This window comes from Lottia gigantea (genome assembly GCF_000327385.1).
Source record: "Lottia gigantea unplaced genomic scaffold LOTGIsca_84, whole genome shotgun sequence".
Lineage (NCBI taxonomy): Eukaryota > Metazoa > Mollusca > Gastropoda > Lottiidae > Lottia > Lottia gigantea.
The window spans coordinates 406307-422350 of NW_008710779.1; the positions used below are offsets into that span (position 1 = coordinate 406307).

General features: G+C 30.4%; 1 protein-coding gene across 1 annotated transcript; it reads left to right on the plus strand.

Moving 5' to 3' along the window:
• Positions 1 to 1478: 1478 nt before the first annotated feature.
• Positions 1479 to 10514, plus strand: LOTGIDRAFT_169299 (hypothetical protein; the record flags this gene model as incomplete). The annotated part of the gene is made up of 9 exons (XM_009067617.1): positions 1479 to 1563; positions 2366 to 2576; positions 3246 to 3487; positions 3711 to 3837; positions 4356 to 4589; positions 7971 to 8165; positions 8466 to 8600; positions 9658 to 9812; positions 10498 to 10514. The coding sequence occupies 9 exons, from the start codon at positions 1479 to 1481 to the stop codon at positions 10512 to 10514; spliced, it is 1401 nt and encodes a 466-aa protein (XP_009065865.1).
• Between the last annotated feature and the right edge of the window lie 5530 nt (positions 10515 to 16044).

Sequence of the window (16044 nt, forward strand, 5' to 3'; positions counted from 1 at the left end):
GTCTCAAGAAATAGAAGTACAAACAGAAACTGATCAGTGTAAGTTAAAAAAAGAGACAGATTCCTGATTGAATTCTTGGTCTTTGATGCTATTTTATACTGAAATCTACCATAATTAAGTCTTGAAGTTGATGCACTTACATGTAATTGATAATGACTTGGTTGATAAATATTCTAACAAAGTTGATTCTGCTCACTGAAGTATTCAGTCATTAAATTTTATACATTATTTACTAGTCTGACTCAATGTAATGTATGAAAAAATAATAAATTAACCTGAAATTAGGGCATATTAAAAGTTCGAATTCTCAAATACCTCAGACTACTAGTTTCATATCATGATGACTCAATTCATTCACTGATAAATCATGTCAGCACTATTAACACATATTGAACCTAATGTTTCCCAACCCTCATGGGAGTCCAATTCATCAAGGATTATGGCTGCGTTAATCTTTGGCTTAATAACATGCTTTTGAAAGAAAGACTGTTTACTTAATCAAATAACCTATGAAGTTTTAAACTATCAGAATCATGTTATCCTCTGACAATAACTGTGTTTCCACTGAGAATTGTAATGTAAATGCTTTATTGCTAAATGCATTGTGTTTACACTGAGTTTAACTGGTTCCCAAACGACTTTTAACCTCAATCACAAAGTCGCACATTATTGACAACTCGTGATGTACAAGACTACCATTTAGACCAGTAAGAAATGCAATAGGCCGGAAAGACCGAACGAGAAAAACTCAGTAAAATGAAGACTGGCTTTATGCCCCAGATATATTGCCGAACGCAAAAAGAGAGGTTTTCAGTACCCGATAATTTGCACAGTGGAAACACACGAAAGCTAACTTAAAGCTAGCTTAAATCCCGCTTTATCCTCAGTGGAAATACAGATATTCTTAAAAAAGATGTTGATTCAAATATCAGACTAAACCATGCCCTCCAAAATCAGTACTATAAAGAAATATGTGTGAGCTGTATTTAAGGCATTATGCTGCATTTGTTACTTCTTAGAAATATGGGAAATACGACTTCCCAGTTGGTAAATAGCATTCGTTACTTCAAATTGTGCTTGGAAGAAGTGTTTTCTACTGGAGAACTTTGGTGGCTAAAATTATATCGAGATCAAGGCATTTGATGCCACATGATGTACAATGAACACAGTCATGTGATATAATTATTATGCAAATATGCACATGCATCTGTACTGATTTCTTCAAATGTGGCCAGAATAGAATCAATTGGTAATTCCAACTTCCCAATAGGAAACTTCCAACTTCCCAGAGGTAACGAATACAGCATTAATATATTTATTTTTATAATCATACGAAATACATTCATCTTATTTGTATTTTTCAGGTTGGAAAATGGTGTTTCACCAATTTACTATTAGTTTTAACAGTAATTGGAGTATTTTTGGGTGTTGTGATTGGGTTTGCTAGTCGTTCAGCTAATCCTAGTAAAGATACCATAATGATAGTGTCATTTCCTGGAGATATGTTAATGAGAATGTTAAAGATGTTGATTCTACCATTAATTGTATCCAGTATGATTACAGGTATGATATAAATTGTATCTCAGACAATATGCATTATGACTAATTAACCATTAGTTCTATGCAATAAGATATAATGTAATGATAATTGTATCATTAATTGTATCCATTATGATATAAATTGTATCTCAGACAATATGCAATGACTAATTAACCATTAATTCTATGCATTAGGATATAATATAATGATAATTTTACCATTAATTGTATCCAGTATGATATGATGTAATGATAATTTTACCATTAATTGTATCCAGTATGATATGATGTAATGATAATTTTACCATTAATTGTATCCAGTATGATATGATGTAATGATAATTTTACCATTAATTGTATCCAGTATGATATGATGTAATGATAATTTTACCATTAATTGTATCCAGTATGATATGATGTAATGATAATTTTACCATTAATTGTATCCAGTATGATATGATGTAATGATAATTTTACCATTAATTGTATCCTATAATTTTACCATTACATTGTATCCAGTACAATATAATGTAATGGTAATTTTCCAGTATCTAGTAGGATACAATGGAATGGTATTGAACATTCATTGTATCTTGTATGATATAATGTATGTAATATAAGGATATAATGTCATTAAAATGTTCTATCAAAGTGAGTTCCCATCCTATTTCAATGCTTTAAATCTGTTTAAGCTTTATAGAACTTTTTAAATAGTTAAATTTTTGTCTTGTTTTAACTATTCAGACTGATTAATGCGCATAAAAATAGAAAAATCACTTTTAAGAATCAATTTCAGTCATGTAAGAAAGATTTTAAATTTTTTTAGGTCTGGCCTCACTTGATGCTAATTCTAGTGGTAGAATGGGTATGTATGCTGTGGTCTATTATTTTGCAACAACATTTATGGCTATAATACTAGGTATTATATTAGTAGTTAGTATACATCCTGGTACTTTTACTGTTATTGACCGAGAAGATAATGATTTAATTGGTGACTCTCCTGTTAGTTCTTTAGATGCTTTTCTAGATTTAATCAGGTTGGTATAGCTTGCTTTCATTTGTATATGTTCTCACCAAATAATCAAATAAAATATAATAAATGTGAACAGCATAAAAGAGATTGTAATAGGCAAGAATATTGGCCTGTCGGAGCAAATTTTATGTGGGTCTTGATTATGTGAAATTGTTATTTGTGTGGTCGTTGGATTGAATCTGGGTTGGTGTGCGAGCGACAAAGGCCATCCTGCAGTGTCTAGACCACCTCCCCACAAAAAGTTTTTTTTAAATTGGAGAGTAAATTTAATGAATTCGATATCATCTATTTCACCATGTATTTTGATAATCATATTAGCCTGAAAAAAGTGGTAGGGATTTGTCCCTGTGTTACTGCGATCTGCACCTATGATATCATCAATGACACAGCAATTGTACAATGCCAATAGCTTTGGTCAAGGATCAGCTGGTAGGGAGTATCCTTGACAACCTGGTTGCCATTTTACAGGTTTTAATTTTCATGAAAAGCATTTGATGTGTTTTGAATCCTATCTTCATGGATATGCAACATTGGTTCCAAGATAGTATGTACTACTTGTTCCCTTAATATTGTTGGTGTTCCTTGTACCACTTTGTCTGCCATAATCACACTGAAGTCAAGAATGCTACAAAATATGCATGACTTAATAGCTTAATCATCTTTTCTGTTTCAGAAATATTTTTCCTAATAATATTATGCAAGCCTGTTTCCAACATACCAAAACAGTTTATAAAAAGAAATATCTGAAAATGGAAGATACGAATGGTACTGATATAAACAGTACTACTACAGTTCCACCTGTTACTACTATGATTAACAATATAATAAATAATATGACTAATCAATCTGAAGACGCAACTGAAAATTTTGTTTGGACAAGAACTTATCCTGCAGTAAATGGAATCAATGTCCTTGGTAAGCTTTTTTTTTAAATCTGTGCTCGTAAAAGATCCCTTGACAGTTGGATATTATAAAAGAGCAGGCTAATGCCGCTGGAAAACATTCCTCATTGCACACTACAATGCATTGCCCGTCTTCATTAGCCCAATTAGGTGCATAATAGAAGGACATATAACTCATTTGACTTTAATTTTGGGAAGGTTCAATTAGCGTTGTAAAGGAATTGATTTTATTTTAGGTCTGATTGTATTTTGTACTGTTTTTGGTATTATGTTAAGTAAAATGGGTGAACGAGGTAAAATTTTGGTGGATTTCTTTGCCATTTTAAATGAAATTATTATGAAGATGGTTTTAATAGTAATGTGGTAAGTATATGATATTTTATTTATTATTTATTATTAATGTTTTACACCAATTTAACTGAAAATGGTTCATCTACTATCATATGACATGAATGAAACTTGATTGAATCGCAAAAAAATATGAACAGTCATAGTGCCCATTGGAAATATATTTAATTTTGAAAAAGAAAACAGAGAAAGTATCTCACAATGCATAAGCTTTAACTTAACCTTAGATTTGACATGACAATGTACAACAAGACAAATAAATAGTAAGATACAACTATTGGTAGGCTACAATCAAAATGTCGGTCCACATGGGGTTCGGTACAAAATGGTGAAGTTGCCGTTTCAAAAGATTGAGAATTGTTGTGCTGTTTCAGTCAATGGATGTGCTGTCTTGTTGCTTCATGTCGTGTAAGAAGCTGGTATACAGGAGGCGAAAAATGCTTTGTCTGCTTTTAACCAATATTTTGAAAATATTTTAGTTTCATAATGTAGTTTTATAACAACAAATTTTAGTAATTGTTTATACCTTGTAGGTACTCTCCAGTTGGTATCATGTTTTTGATTATTGGTAAAATATTGTCATTAGAAGATCCAGCTGCTCTTGGAGAACGTTTAGGGATGTATATGGTGACAGTGTTAGCTGGTTTAATTATACATGCTTGTATCATTCTTCCTTCAATATATTTTATTATCACTCGTAAAAACCCACTACGATTGTTCATTGGAATATTACAAGCTTGGGTTACTGCCCTTGGTACAGCCTCTAGGTAAGTTGACGATGAAACAACCTTTTTCTCTAACCAATAATTCTTCTTTCTTCATTATCCTAGTCTGTCTTATAAAAATAATATGAGAAATTGATATAAAATAACCCAAAGCCAAAAATATTAGCAAAAAACTAGTCATGATCCACAGGGCTTCATGATATAAGAATTATCCGATGTAAAATATTTGAATGAAACCAGAATGAATACTAATATGATAAATTAATATAGACTCTCAATAGCTCACAGAGCCAAATTTTTCACTGGAAAGAATATTTCTCATATAAAAATTTTATCAAGTATATCGCATGTATCAACAAATATTTACATTTCCACTATCCCTTCAATGAACCAGTTACGCAAACTGGCGTTTATTTTTCGATAAACTGTAGTTTGTCACGTGATACTATGACGTCGTCAAAGCACAACAATGACTCAATCTAAGATTTGTGGCAAATAAAAGGAACCGATCATATTCTTCATCATTTATTCAGTTTGTCACGTGATCAACTATGTTTACACACCAATAATGCCAGTGAGACCAACGTTAAATTCTTAAATGTTATTTAGGCCCGATCCATTTTTTATCTTATTTCACGGCTCCTCCTATCTCAAATTTGAAGAAAACAAAAATCAAACTCCGAAAAAAAAGAACAACCTTTATTTGGGTACGAAAATAGAAACATTCTCAGAAAGTCCCTGTAAAAATAATATGAGTTTGATATAAGGGTTTTTTTCTCCTACTCTTAAAACAAATTTTGGTCTTCTTTCATCCAGCCTTTACAGATATTTCCAGAAAAAATCCTTAAAGGAACTAAGAAGCTAAGAAATAAATTGATCTGGCCTTAAGCATGAAGAATGTAAAATTAGCAGGGTTTAAACCCACACATATTCACCCAGACAGTGTATATCAGTACAGGTGCTTCTAACATAGTTAAATTAGTCTGACATCAATGTCAAAGCAAAATAACATAATTACCACAGATATAATTTAAATAGTTGGGTGGAGAGATACTGAACTTGTGATTATAATAGACAAAATTGAACTGGTTATGAGAGAATGAATTTATAAATACTAAAGAAGTCTTTTTTGATTTTCTGTCTGTTTCAATTCATTACTGAAAATCACATTCAATTCTGTATCATCCTTCAAATCATATAATCATTTTGTTTCGTGGGCTAAGCCTTTACTCTAAAGACCACAGGGCCATTTTGATTGGACAATATTTTTCTATGTAACACGTAATTTCCCTAACTTGTATTACCATGACCCCGAGGAACGATGACGAATGGGGGTGTGGTTTGGACACAATGGATATAATACTAAATATGTATCATCTCATAATATGTCATTTCATACCTAACTCGATACTGGTACTAGTACCATTGACAGAACAATCAGTATATACTTGATTATCATGGTCAAGAATAAAATTTTGAAGTAAGAATCAATGAGTAGTATATCATAACAAAAATGGAATTAATCTGTCCATCTTATAGCAAATAGAGGAAAAATCACACTACAATTTAACGATATTCCTAAAACATTTTCCAACATTTTTTCATATTCTGAGTTTTCAGGTACAGAAATGAAAAGCAGTTTAACATTCATAATTTAATATTAAAATTGTTATAATTATATTTGTATTTTTTTTATGTACTGTTCAGTAAATACACCATGATTAAAAGTATAATGATTTGGTACAAGTTAATAGTACAATATGTAAACTAATGACTGATGAAGTTCAACATATTTATTGATAAGTTTTACGACACAATATTATTAATAGTGTTATTAATATTTATTTTAATAATATAAAGTGGAATAATTATTTATTTATATATTTATATTGATTCTATTTACTTTAAATTCTTAAAGGAATACTTCCTCTTAGAATCAATATAAAAACTTGGTTAACAAATGTATATATTCATCAGTTGAACTTACCAGGTGCCATGATTAAAGACTAGAATCTCTATATAACTGATATATATCCATTAAACTAAATAATTATTGAAACATGTTTCTAAACATGTTTCAAAATTACTTAGTTTAATGAATTAATAGTTAGGTTTATAGATTTAATAGATTATAGAAGGATTCTGTTGTATAGTTATTACACCAGACAAGTCCACTGGTGAACAAAGACTCATTTTAACCAAGTTTAGTTTAAAAATTTCAATTTTTTGGTCATCCTAAGAGGTAGTATACCTTTAAAGTGTCTGCCGTCTGGTCTCTATTCACTGAATAATTGTTAATCATATCTACTTCATGCTACATTAATAAATTTACACCTCATTGATTGAGTTCATTAAAATAGTTCAATTTGACAATACAGCTATTGAAAATTTTGTTTAATTTTTATCATTAAATTAATTGAGTCATACAAGGATTTGATTAAGTGTAAGAAAAGTGTGTTTATATATTCATCCAATTAAATTCTCTCTTAGCTTAGAGCTAACCGCTCAGAAAATTCATTATTAAAGTAGCATTCAGCTTCTTCTGTAAAAGATTTTCATTATCAAAAACTTCGTAAATTATACCTGAAAATATTTCTAAAGTATTCTATTTTTATTTATGAATCTACTTGATCTAACTGAATTTATCTTAAAAGGGTTAATTAAAAACAGAGAGTACTAATTGTTAATTAAGCTGTTTGACCTAGTTCGGGTGTTTGGCTTTATAATGGCTTGATATTATTTGTTTAAACCTTTAGAATTCGTAGGAGATATATTTCTCTACAATTTGGTGTTTATTTTACAACTGGATTTTTTCAGTTAAAACTTTCAGGCACATTATGTGACAATTGTTCGACTTACAAAAAAAGTGGAATGCCCCTTTAACTCTTGACTTGTACTCAGGAACCACTTTATAACAGTGGGTTTGGTATCATTTTATAATTTTATCAAGGCAAACTAAAAAAAAAGAATCTTGTGGCTCCACTAAGTGAATTAAATGAAAATAAATAAAACTGAAATAATATTTATTGAAAGCTTTCCGATTTCTGCATCTTTAAATCAAATTACTTCCTCCATATCTCTTCACTTTAGAGAAATGATGGTGTAAAGTTGTTAAAATATATGTTTTGATGGACTGCTTTCTTAGCACTTTTCCCTTGTAACCACTCTAGAACCTAATAACCCTTAGACAGGACTAGTCATCATGTGCAGGTGATTTTTGGTGTACATTTGGCCACTCATGGTCGTGTTTGATATTTTAGACCACTCATTGGCCAGATGGCGCCAATTTGACTAGCAGGGAGTAATGGAGTGAGCAAGTAGCGCACCAAATCCTCTTTGTCTGCGGGGACCATAAGCGCCTTTATGACCAAAATTGGATCTTGATATCTTCAAAGACATCATTCTTTTTATTTTGTTTTTCAGTTCAGCTACTCTACCAGTAACATTTCGATGTTTAGAAGAGAATTTGAATATAGATAGACGTGTAACAAGATTTGTATTACCAATTGGAGCTACTATTAATATGGATGGTACAGCTCTATATGAAGCTGTTGCTCCTATCTTTATAGCTCAGATGAATGGTATAGACCTTAACTTTGGTCAGATCATTACAATTAGGTATTGATTGGTTTATGTTTACTTTAGGGAAAAAAAAGGGCCTAATCATGCACACGTGACAATAAACAGAGGCTGTGTTGCTACATGTGTTGAGAATCCCTTAAGAAGATGGAAATCTAAATGAGTGGATGAATGCCTCTGTCTTGCAAAATTTTTTATTCTGCAGCAAAATAGGATATAAAATGGCATACAAGCTAGAGCCTACACTATCACAAAGCAAGGCAGATACTTTTATATTAATGTTATGAATGGTTACTAGTATATGAACCAACATTTTATTCTTTGTTGTATTTTTAACAGTTTAACAGCTACATGTGCTAGTATAGGAGCTGCTGCTATACCTAGTGCTGGTTTAGTTACCATGGTGATGGTTTTAACCTCTGTTGGTCTTCCTGCTGATGATGTTAGCTTAATTCTAGCTGTTGATTGGTTCTTGTAAGTTGATCATTTAATCTTTAAATGAAAAGTTATCCTCCATCAGTTATACAGGTCAGAGGAATTGCCAAAGAAAATGTCATGTTGATTGTACAATTTAAAAAGGCTCTGTGTGATATATTCTATGTTACAAATCCTCCATATGGAAATCAAAAAGAGTAGGTTGATGCATCCAACTTGACAAAATTCCCCTCATTGGACACTGATTTGCACCATTCCAATTTTCAATCAGATGTCTGTGGTTCCTGCAATTTCACTAAAAATTAGCGTTCGATGAAGTCAAAAAATCTGCTTATGTTATGTTCACATCATCAAACGCTCCTTTCTAGTGGAACGGATTGAACCACAGACGTCTGATTGAAAATTGGAATGATGCAAATGGATGCTGTCAGTATCCCTGATACACATAAAAAGTTTCAAAAACCTCTTTACAATCCAGACTACTATCCCTTTAAATAAATTGAAGTGCATGACATTAACATAATACGAGGTCACAGCTGCTTCACAAGTCGCACTGATATAGTATATTATTATGTGGGCAGTAGAGCAGCTGATAGTGTGGAATGGTTCATATTTTTAGTTCCTGCAGATAAATAAGTCAGTGGCTCAGCTTATGAGTTGGGGCCTCTTACCCTGGAAATTTTCATGTTTTAGGTCATTCATAGGCAGTCATAGCCCACATAGGTCCTCATTTACTTAAATAAGGTCATAATATTGTCCTTGATAGGGCCCCAGCATAAGTTGTAAACAATTTTATATTGTTTGCTAACCTTTTAGATCAGTAGTTCCCAACCTTTCTCAGCCTTCACTCCCCTGAAGCAATCACCTGGACCTTTCACATCCCCAAAAATTTGTTTCATCCACATTTTCCACTGACAGCCTAGTACAGGGGGTTGAAGACACCCCAGACTGGGAACCAGGGTTTTAGATACTAACTGTTTGGTACCTTTTTTTTCCTTGGAATTTTGTATGTTTGAGGGGGAACAGTGGACTTGGTTCAACCAGTCCCAATGGTAGTTGAGGCAATGAAATAAGAGTTTTATTGATATCATTTCAGAGATAGAATTCGTACATCTATCAATGTATTGGGAGATAGTTTTGGTGCTGGTGTAGTTGCTCATTTATGCCGTCATCAATTAGAGCAAGATCCTCATGCACCCATCGATGATAAATCTATAGAATTAATGGAAACATCAGATAAGAAAAGACAAAGTAAGGCCTCACAAGGAAATGGCGATATGACTCACGATGATTGAGATGTTTTATTGTAATTTGCATTTATTTGATATGTCATCTATATTTTTTAAAATGAAATCTAAACTTTCAATTACATATATTAAACTTCATATGGCATAGTTAAACAAAGGTATTCTTGTACATCTGTATCGTATGAAACTCTGTATGGTTCTTACATGGAAATAACACTAAAATAACACTCAGCCATTTTGAATCACTATCTTGACTTATTAAGTCAAAGGTTTAATAAGATTATAATATTTCAAGAAAGCCTTCAAATCACATTTAGAGCCATTTCTAAACGTTTAAATCTGATTTGAATGCTTAGTTGAAATATCAACTTTTATCAAAATTCAACTTATAATTATTAAGTTGAGGAAGATATTCAAAAGTGCTTTTAACTACGTTCGTGTGTTATTTCATATGCATCTGAACATGTACCTTAACAAGAGCATCTAATTTATGTTGGTATATAAATTTTTAAGCCGAACCTCTGGGGTAGTTCATTTAAGGAACCCTGATGGTGAAATGCATGTACCTTTAACATAACAGTAAATAACCTTTGGAGGTTATTTCTAAAATTTGCACAACAATGACAGGGAATTATATTTCAAAATGCATATAAAATAATTTGTAAAAAGGAATTCCTTGGCATCTGCAGTAAAAGCTTCATCCTAAACCTCTAAAGCTTGTTCACCTTCAGAATGTATTCTCTGGTTTATTAGTCTCTGTTCATCACCACCTAACTACCTCTAAGTACAGCTCAGAGATTGTTATATGGTTTGTGACTTGGTACCCACATGTGCATCAATATCTTTGCTCTGTCATAAAAATGCTCAATTTAAGGTGCTGATATTTTTCTTAAAACATCAAATTTTATAAAAAGTAAGAAATAATATCTTTATTCAATTAAGAATAGACTTTAAAGATGTGTTCCCTTATTTTCATTTATGAAAATGAAAATGCTAATACTTATATGAATAGAAAGTAGAGGTGTTCTAATGACAGTTTGTCTCACATGTCCATAATTAAGGTCAAAAAGTCTTTTTTTTGTTTGTCCAGACTACATACATGGACATTTATGATTGGTTAAAACTCTTAATTATATGCAATAACAACATAATGATTTGATTAAGAATACATGATTATTCATTAGAAACACCAATAATTCAAATAGTTTGCTTAATTTGACATGAAAAAATAAGGAAACCCATCTTTAAAACAAAGTCTAAGCGTTTTATCTTTCGTATTTTTGGAAAATCTACAATGCTTATTTTATCCATTTGGTTTTATGATTTGATGATTGTTTTGGTTAGTGCAGTTTTAGAATTTTTTAGTTTTTAGCAGTATGACCTTTATTTGACCTTTTAACCTCTATTGACCAATTTCAGCGTTATCCATCATGGTTTGATTCCTTATCAAAAATCTAAAAGGACCAGAAATTATTCCCCTTTAACCTTATATGGAAGTATTCATTTTAATGTACATCAGCCCAATATTTTTTTTACTTTTAAAGGAATAGAGCCACTTTTGGAAGATGATAAAAGAGCTACAAGTTTTGTGTCAAAGCCTATCATCAATTTCATTTGAATTTTTTGTGGGTATGCCTCTTTACAATGAATAGATTAACAATAGATTTTATATATCACATTATTGTTATCTAGTCTAATGAAATTCGTCAAAATTTTTTCCATATTCTTAAAGATTATTATTTCATTAGAACAGGTTTTTTTTTATATTTTTATAGTACTTAGTTTAAATTGGTTGTGTTAACCTTAAATAATTCAGGAAAATTTGCTATAATCAATGTAATCTAGATTTCAACCTGTCTTAATTAGCCCAATAAGGTTCAGAAGAGTAGGACATAAACTCCAATCATTTCATTTCATTTCACTAAATTTCAAAATTATTCACAAGCTAACGCAGGATATATCTACGCCAATTTTCAAGATATCAAGTCCAAAAGAATTATTTTTACTTCAAGCGATATTATGTACAAATATTCCTAAAACTGAAGCGTCTTGATAACATAGACTATATTATTTGAATTGTTATGAATGCAAGAAATAGACTTCGATTATTAGACTCTTTTGAATTCTGTCTTTTGAAAATTGTTTGTCAATATGGAAGTATCTGGATTGTTAATTTAAGTATTATTATAATGTGAAAGTAAAAAAACCTCAAGCATATTTGATTAACTCTGTATAATATGTTGTGCACATCATATGGTGTAGGCTCACTTCAATCTGACTAAAATATAGCCTTAGATATTTCATTTCATTTATTTTCTCCGAGTTACTTAATTGCTTAAATGATTCTTTCTGAACATTGATTGGATGGATTTGTGAACACCATTTACATGTGGATGTCTTAAGATCATAGTTATCCACAGAATAGAAATTTCTAGAGCTGTATTTGAAATAGATTGCAGCTCACTATTAATAGGGCTTCATCTTTGTACATTAAGAATTATATATGTAAGATGAATGATTTAGGCAGCAGCTTTATAGTAGAAGTTTAGTGAATTTGTCTCTATTAATGTGACAGTGCATGCCAATTTACACCATGTATGTTGAAATATTTATATCATAGTTTTTAAAAATTGGACTGATTTAGTGTAGAAAACAAGGATTGCACCCTCTACTGACAATGAAAAGATGTATAATGATATAAAATAAAACAAAACACCTATAGTATTGAACACTGGGAGAAATAATTTTTTTCATGATACTTGTTTTTGTTTTATAAAAAATTTCATGTGCTTGTGTTTGGTTGTAAATATCTAAAGACTGCTTTAATATTAGTTACTCTAAATTTTGAAAATAATCCCTTCTACTGTATTGAAATGTGATTTTTGAAATACTATCATTAGACTGAATAGAAATGACATATTCCAGAAATACTTTTAAAGATTTAACCCAATTTTATCTGCCTTTTTGGGTACCATTTAATTTTGAGCTTTATAACTACCATTACGCTTTAAGGAAGACGTTTTTTTCCTATTGATTGTACATTTTACATCCTTTTTTTATATTTTTTTCTGTACTTTTTATGTTACTTTTGCCCTGGGTTTTGATTTTGTTCCATTTCCCAAATAAAATGTTTCCTCTTGCCTGATGTAACCTATTGATAAAATATGGCTTGGAGGAAAACAGAAAACGCTTCAGAAGAACCTATTTGAATTGGCTGTGTTTTTCTAGTGTCCTACCTACATTCCTGTGTTCATTTTCTTTTTAATCTAATTGTCTATTCAATTCCAGTTTTGAATAATTAAGAGTTTTTTTGGGGTCTAAAAATTCAATTTAGGTAATGTATGTTCTTAGAAAATATCAATGGCAAACATATTTTCAATTCTTCAACATATGGTTTTCATTAGAATTTATTCAACAACTGTAAACATTTTTGTCATGAAATTAAGCAAAATTATCAATCCTGAAGTGCCAAAATTCAATTATATATAAACTTTAATTCTAATTAAAAAAAAACTATTTTGTATTAAAAATGAGCAAAATTTTACAAATATCTTCATCATCTTTTAATCATTTTTGTATTTCAAATTGTATATTATAAAAACATTAATAGGAGTTGTTGAATCTCCCTTCTACATATTGTTATTTTACAATTCCTCTAGATTCTCCTTGATAGATTTGGTTCTAATGTCATTTATAAATTAGATTTGGTTCTAATGCCATTTATAAACTAGATTTGGTTCTTATGTCATTTATAAATTAGATTTGGTTCTTATGTCATTTGTAAACTACATTTGGTTCTAATGCAATTTTAAAATTGGATATATTAAAATTGGTGTCATTTGTAAATGGGATTTTGATCTAATGTCATTTGTAAATTTGATTTGGTTTGGTTCTCATGCCATTTGTAAATTGTAAATGTGATTTGATTCTAATGTCATTTATAAATTAGATTTGGTTCTTATGTCATTTGTAAACTACATTTAGTTCTAATGCAATTTTAAAATTGGATATATTAAAATTGGTGTCATTTGTAAATGGGATTTTGATCTAATGTCATTTGTAAATTTGATTTGGTTTGGTTCTCATGCCATTTGTAAATTGTAAATTTGATTTGATTCTAATGTCATTTGTAAATTAGATTTGGTTCTTATGTCATTTGTAAACTTAATTTGGTTCTAATGCAATTTTAAAATTGGATATGGTTCTAATGTCATTTGTAAATTAGATTTTGTTCTAATGCCATTTGCAAATTGGCTTTGATTCTAATATCATTTGTAAATTAGATTTGATTCTAATGCCAATTTGTAAATTGTAAGTTGGATTTGGTGGTAATGTCATTTGTAATTTGGATTTGATTTGGTTTGGTTCTAATGTCACTTTTAAATTAGATTTGGTTCTAATGTCATTTGTAAATTAGATTTGATTCTAATGCCATTTGTAAATTAGGTTTGATTCTAATGCCATTTGTAAATTAGATTTTGTTGTATTGCCATTTATAAATTAGAATTGGTTCTAATGTCATTTGTAAACTAGAGTTGGTTCTAATTCCATTTGTAAACTAGAGTTGGTTTTATTGTCAATTGTAGATTTAATTCCAGTGTCATTTGTAAATTAGAATTGAATGATAATAGAATTGTAGATAAAATGATTGTTTGATATTAATAGGTTATTGTAGTTTTCTTATCAGTAGGTTGCTTTTATACTCAAGACTTTTTGTAATGCTTTTTTATTTGCTTAATCCCTTGATTTTGAAGTGCTTTTTATCTTTTATTTGCTTTGTAAATATACACTTGTTCATGCATTTAGCATCATTATTTCTATTTGCTTTTTAAAGGAATAAACTAAATTTTACTTAAGTTTATTGTTGTATCATTGAATGTAGGATATAGATCAATCTTTTACTGGGTCCTTCATTCTTCTGTCATTCCTTTCATTTCATTTTCACTCATTCTGATTTGACAAGGTTGTCCTGATTCTCATATACAAATTCCATTGTTTGGGGGCAGACGAGAGTATTTTATTGGCCAATCGCGGCAAATTTTGAATTGCTCAAAAAATTTACTAGTGTGCCCGCTCATGTCAACGATTTTTTACACCTGTACGAATCATCAGCATCAATAATGTTAGATATTTTATGGCCGATTATTTACACCGGCAATTAAATGTCCAGCGTTTTTGTTGAGCAATATATATCTCTTAAACCAACAAGACTTGATTCTGATATCGTATTCAGAATGGCTGCCCCTGCCATTGTGTATCAATCAGGTGGTCAACGGGAAAATTCTGCAGAGTGGTATACACACTAAAATATTCGTAGCGGGTGAAAAAATACGCCTGGTTCCTGTGAGCATAAACCCGGCACTAACCGAAATAATTTGAACGATTTAATGAACTATGTCTACATTCCATACTTATTATAAACAAGATATATTATATACAGCGTCTGCACTATTAATAACCAAGAGTTTAACTCTACACAAGTATACAAAAATCTACATAAACATCTATGTACAATTTACAAAAGCCTTTCCAAAAACTGATACCTGATTGGTATTAACTGTTGAAAATTAAAAAAAACAGAGGCTAATCCAACTAAGCACTGTTCTTATACAGAAATACAAAAGCGTTGCTAACTTTTTAATAGGTAGAAGGAAGGACATAAAAATTCAATTAATTTCAATTGAAAAGGAATGTTATTCTCAATGGTTCACATATTAGTAAATACATGTAGTTATATTGTACATGATCTATGGAATACACCAGTAACTGCTTATATTGTAAACGATCTCAATGGTATATACATGCCAGTAAATTGTTATATTGTGAATGATCTCAACGGTTAACACACCAGTAAACTGTTATATTGTAAACGATCTCAATGGTATATACACGTCAGTAAATTGTTATATTGTAAATGATCTCAATGGTATACACACAATTGTTATATTGTAAATGATCTAAATGGTATACACACCAGAAAATTGTTATATTGTAAACGATCTCAATGGTATACACATCAGTGAATTGTTATATTGTAAACAATCTCAATGGTATACACACCAATAAATTGTTATATTGTAAATGATCTCAATAGAATACACGCCAGTAAATTGTTATATTGTAAATGATTTCAATGGTATACACACCAGTAAATTGTTATATTGTAAACGATCTCAATGGTATACACATCAGTGAATTGTTATATTGTAAACAATCTCAATGGTATACACACCAAT